Here is a 5,617-nt window from a genome sequence, read left to right as displayed (position 1 = left end):
GGATAAGTGTTCTCGTATCATGGATAACTGTTCTCGTATCATGGATAAGTTCTCGTTGTATGGATAACTGTTCTCGTATCATGGATAAGTTCTCGTTGTATGGATAAGTGTTCTCGTAGCATGGATAAGTGTCCTCGTAGCATGGATAAGTGTCCTCGTAGCATGGATAAGTGTCGTCGTAGCATGGATAAGTGTCCTCGTAGCATGGATAAGTGTCCTCGTAGCATGGATAAGTGTTCTCGTAGCATGGATAAGTGTCCTCGTAGCATGGATAAGTGTCCTCGTAGCATGGATAAGTGTTCTCGTAGCATGGATAAGTGTCCTCGTAGCATGGATAAGTGTCCTCGTAGCATGGATAAGTGTCCTCGTAGCATGGATAAGTGTCCTCGTAGCATGGATAAGTGTCCTCGTAGCATGGATAAGTGTTCTCGTAGCATGGATAAGTGTCCTCGTAGCATGGATAACTGTTCTCGTATCATGGATATAGGATCTAAGTGTCCCATGGATATAGGATCTTAAGTGTTCCATGGATTATCACTGTTCTTGCACTAACCTACTATTCACAACTTTCACCGTTTATAAAACGCTGTTGAACGGTTGAACCCCTGTTGAACTTGACGCCTGTTGAGCTGTTCATCGCAACTCCCTAACAACGCTGCCTCTACCAATTATTAAGTTGGAATATATTCAGCCATATTCAAAGCACTTCAAATAATGGAATAAACTGAATTCAATGCTACAATGAATAAGTAAATACTCTTGTATCTATCGCGAAATGAATTGACCGGATTTATTTGTTTTATGTAATGTATATATGAACTAATTCAGATGACTCATGCGATGAGTCAGATGAATCTGTCGTTTTATCATGCAATGAGTCAGTTGAATCTGTCGTTTTATCATGCAGTGAGTCAGCTGAATCTGTCTCTACCATACAATGAGTCAGCTGAATCTGTCGTTTTACCATGCAATGAGTCGGCTGAATCTGTCGTTTTATGCAATGAGTCAGCTGAATCTGTCTCTCTACCATGCAATGAGTCAGCTGAATCTGTCTCTTTACCATGCAATGAGTCAGGTGAATCTATCGTTTTATCATGCAGTGAGTCAGCTGAATCTGTCTCTACCATGCAATGAGTCAGCTGAATCAGTCGCTTCATCATGCAATGAGTCAGCTGAATCTGTCTACCATGCAATGAGTCAGCTGAATCTGTCTCTATCATGCAATGAGTTAGCTGAATCAGTCGCTTCATCATGCAATGAGTCAGCTGAATCAGTCGCTTCATCATGCATTGAGTCAGCTGAATCAGTCGCTTCATCATGCAATGAGTCAGCTGAATCTGTCTCTATCATGCAATGAGTCAACTGAATCTGTCGCTTCATCATGCAATGAGTCAGCTGAATCTGTATCTATCATGCAATGAGTCAACTGAATCTGTCGCTTCATCATGCAATGAGTCAGCTGAATCTGTATCTATCATGCAATGAGTCAACTGAATCTGTCGCTTCATCATGCAATGAATTAATAAATAAGATCGCGGCGTATCGTAAAAAAAATTATCGTTTGACAGACAGTCAGTATTGAACACTGGATTCCCTTGTGAGGTTGAGAGATTCCCCTGAGAGGGGGAGGGGGGGTGGTCATTATAGGATTAAATCCTTTTTTCCTGATGTGTCATTAATTTTCCAGTTGCCTGTCTGATGGAGGATTTTTTTGTTAAATTGTTGAAATGCTCACCTCATCTTCTTCCTTCGATATTTTGTATGTTATGCTCATATCTCCTCTCCTATCTCTTATTGCCTATCAATCCCTATGGGGTGAAAGTTGTCTCATATTCCCGATCACTTTTATGAGGAGAAAGTGTCAGAGAACATGAGATGTGGGTTAGGGAGCCGGTCGGCCGAGTGGACAGCACGCTGGACTTGTGATCCTGTGGTCCTGGGTTCGATCCCAGGCGCCGGCAAGAAACATTGGGCAGAGTTTCTTTCACCCTATGCCCCTGTTACCTAGCAGTAAAATAGGTACCTGGGTGTTAGTCAGCTGTCACGGGCTGCTTCCTGGGGGTGGAGGCCTGGTCGAGGACCGGGCTGCGGGGACACTAAAAAGCCCCGAAATCATCTCAAGATAACTCAAGATAGTGGTTAGCACAGTCATTTCATAATGGATTAGACCCGGGTTCGAATCTTCTGTTTGCTTATCAGTATATATATAGGCACCTGGGAGTTAGTCAGCTGTTGTGGGTTGCATTGTAGGTAAGGTGTCTTTGGTTAGGGTGGGGGTGGGGTTATCTTGAGATGGTTTCGGGGCTTTAGTGTCCCCGCGGCCCGGTCCTCGACCAGGCCTCCACCCACAGGAAGCAGCCCGTGACAGCTGAATAACACCCAGGTACCTATTTTACTGCTAGGTAACAGGGACGTAGGGTGAAAGAAACTCTGCCCATTGTTTCTCGCCGGCGCCCGGGATCGAACCCGGGACCACAGGATCACAAGTCCAGTGTGCTGTCCACTCGGCCGACCGGCTCCAGGGGGGGGGGGAAGATCTCGTTAAGCCTAACTGGCTTGGTGTCCCGTAGTTTGAAAACTGTCAAGATTAATTTAGTTTAAAAACGTAAGCTGGGACTCTTTCAGAACGTTATTCACAACCTATGTCAGACCATTTCTGGGAGATGCAGCACTGCTAATTAATTATCCCTATGATGTGAAGCACATCAACTATATAACCTACTGATTCGATAAGTAAGTGAACTAAGTTATAAAGACAGGTTCATAGAACTTAGTCCAAAGGGCAATAAGAGAGAGATAGGTGAGGAGATATGAGCATAACATACAAAATATCGAGGGGAGAAGATGAGGTGAGCATCTGCGGTCAAACAGGTGATCCTCTCCAGTCAAACAGGTGATTCTCTACAGTCAAACAGGTGATTCTCTACAGTCAAACAGGTGATCCTCTCCAGTCAAACAGGTGATCCTCTCCAGTCAAACAGGTGATCCTCTCCAGTCAAACAGGTGATCCTCTCCAGTCAAACAGGTGATCCTCTCCAGTCAAACAGCTGATCCTCTCCAGTCAAACAGCTGATCCTCTCTAGTCAAACAGCTGATCCTCTCCAGTCAAACAGCTGATCCTCTCTAGTCAAACAGCTGATCCTCTCCAGTCAAACAGGTGATCCTCTCCAGTCAAACAGCTGATCCTCTCTAGTCAAACAGGTGATCCTCTCCAGTCAAACAGGTGATCCTCTCCAGTCAAACAGCTGATCCTCTCCAGTCAAACAGCTGATCCTCTCTAGTCAAACAGCTGATCCTCTCCAGTCAAACAGGTGATCCTCTCCAGTCAAACAGCTGAGCGTCTGCAGTCAAATTCCCTTGAGCTAAAAACAAATTTACATGAAATTTCTTTTCAATTTTCCATTTAATTTGAGAGGGCTAACTAAGCAAGAGGTGTCTCGGAGTCTGAGAGGGGCGAGTAGTACAATCACTGAGAAGTGTAATTGGCTGTGAGACACACAAAGATACATATATGTGCTGTGTGTGTGTGTTTGTACATATCCTTGTGTGTGTGTGTGTGTGTATCAAGTGTGATATCAAATGTATATGAAGTGAATAAAGTGTGTGTTGTAAGTGTGTGTTTATGTATAGTGGGAATACATGTTTAGTGATAGGTGTGGTGTGGTGTGGCGTGTAATGGTGTAGGGAGAATGATGTGAGATTTGGAAATAGCTGTCAATCCCCACCCACACAACCACAATCAACCCCCACCCCCCAACCAACCCCCCCCCCTCCACCCACTCCCAGCCCACAGCCTAGTAAGCTTGCCCCATTAATGGCCTCCAGTACACTGCTAAAAGCCTCGCTTCCACCGCCACATTAATCCTGGTTACATATACAGTTTTGTGGCTGCCTTAATTACTGCTTATTGTACTGTTTTGTGGCCTTATAGAGAGGTTTAGTGCTGTGTGGCTTTCGTGGCTTTATGGGTGGGAGAGTTACTGGTTTTTGTAGATTTAGGCTTTCTATGGCTTTTTTCTTTCGTGGCTTTTTTTTCCTTCAATGCATTTTTTTCCTCTCTTGGCTTTTTCTTTGGGTTGATCACTTAATTTCATTCAGAATTGTATAGAAAAGTTTAATGTTTGTTACCTGTTGTCGGAAACGTTCTCTGTTTGTTACCTGTTGTCGGAAACGTTCTCTGTTTGTTACCTGTTGTCGGAAACGTTCTCTGTTTGTTACCTGTTGTCGGAAACGTTCTCTGTTTGTTACCTGTTGTCGGAAACGTTCTCTGTTTGTTACCTGTTGTCGGAAACGTTCTCTGTTTGTTACCTGTTGTCGGAAACGTTCTCTGTTTGTTACCTGTTGTCGGAAACGTTCTCTGTTTGTTACCTGTTGTCGGAAACGTTCTCTGTTTGTTACCTGTTGTCGGAAACGTTCTCTGTTTGTTACCTGTTGTCGGAAACGTTCTCTGTTTGTTACCTGTTGTCGGAAACGTTCTCTGTTTGTTACCTGTTGTCGGAAACGTTCTCTGTTTGTTACCTGTTGTCGGAAACGTTCTCTGTTTGTTACCTGTTGTCGGAAACGTTCTCTGTTTGTTACCTGTTGTCGGAAACGTTCTCTGTTTGTTACCTGTTGTCGGAAACGTTCTCTGTTTGTTACCTGTTGTCGGAAACGTTCTCTGTTTGTTACCTGTTGTCGGAAACGTTCTCTGTTTGTTACCTGTTGTCGGAAACGTTCTCTGTTTGTTACCTGTTGTCGGAAACGTTCTCTGTTTGTTACCTGTTGTCGGAAACGTTCTCTGTTTGTTACCTGTTGTCGGAAACGTTCTCTGTTTGTTACCTGTTGTCGGAAACGTTCTCTGTTTGTTACCTGTTGTCGGAAACGTTCTCTGCTTACCTTCGCCCCCAGTTCGTATCCTAGTGAGCTTCTCTACCTTACCTTCACCTGAGAGCTTTTCTTCCCCTTATACTTCTCCATTATCTTCCCCTTCTCTTCACCTCTTTCCCCCCCCCCTTCCTTTACTCCCCTCTGTCTCTCTGTCTCTCCCCTCGCCGTCAACACTAAGGGCCTTGACCCGTCCAATGGGAAGACGGTAGCTTTAAAAATGTCATCTGCCCTGTCGAATATGCTTGGCTCTCGTCGACAAAATTTTATGATGAAAAATCTTTCCCTCCTTTATGCATTAAAGTATTCGCCGAAGGGCTGGCGGTGGCTGGCTTGGGGCAGGGAGGGCTGGCAGGGGCTGGCTTGGGACAGGGAGGACAGTGATTGTCACGTGGGAGGGAAGGGAGAGAGAGAGAGAGGGCGGGCTGTGGTGGACACATGGGTGGAGGGCAATTCTTGTTCGTGCTCCAGGAACATGTTCAGAGAACTTGGATTGGTTTTGGCTGTCAGTGTGTGTGTGTGTGTGTGTGTGTGTGTGTGTGTGTGTGTGTGTGTGTGTGTGTGTGTGTTAGGTTACTTGGCAGTAAACCCGACATACGAAAACGGGCAAATTAATCACTCAGACGTCACACACTCAGATGTCACACACTCAGACGTCACACACTCAGACGTCACACACTCAGACATCCTACACTCAACAGTCCTTCACTAGCATCTGCAACTCTCGCCTTTAAGGGCGAAGTTACGAGCCCAT

The 5,617-nt window shown here is 45.0% G+C and overlaps 1 protein-coding gene across 1 annotated transcript; it reads right to left on the bottom strand.

Annotated features, from left to right (window-relative positions):
* Positions 1-4,080: 4,080 nt before the first annotated feature.
* On the bottom strand, positions 4,081-4,956 carry LOC138359073 (RNA-binding protein 25-like). Its single transcript, XM_069317773.1, has 2 exons — positions 4,918-4,956; positions 4,081-4,788 (listed from the first exon to the last, which is right to left on the bottom strand). The coding sequence occupies exons 1-2, from the start codon at positions 4,954-4,956 to the stop codon at positions 4,081-4,083; spliced, it is 747 nt and encodes a 248-aa protein (XP_069173874.1).
* Positions 4,957-5,617: the final 661 nt, after the last annotated feature.

Source organism: Procambarus clarkii, chromosome 88 (genome assembly GCF_040958095.1).
Source record: "Procambarus clarkii isolate CNS0578487 chromosome 88, FALCON_Pclarkii_2.0, whole genome shotgun sequence".
Classification (NCBI taxonomy): Eukaryota; Metazoa; Arthropoda; class Malacostraca; order Decapoda; family Cambaridae; genus Procambarus; species Procambarus clarkii.
The sequence above is the reverse complement of the archived record's forward strand: the minus strand, read 5'-3'. Positions and strand labels throughout refer to the sequence as shown.

Bases quoted from the DNA above. Each gene is read 5' to 3' on its own strand.
- LOC138359073 (XM_069317773.1), bottom strand. From the start codon at position 4,956: ATGGAGAAGTATAAGGGGAAGAAAAGCTCTCAGGTGAAG. The intron at 4,789-4,917 runs GTAAGGTAGAGA...TTCCGACAACAG, and splicing joins AGAAAAGCTCTCAGGTGAAG to GTAACAAACAGAGAACGTTT.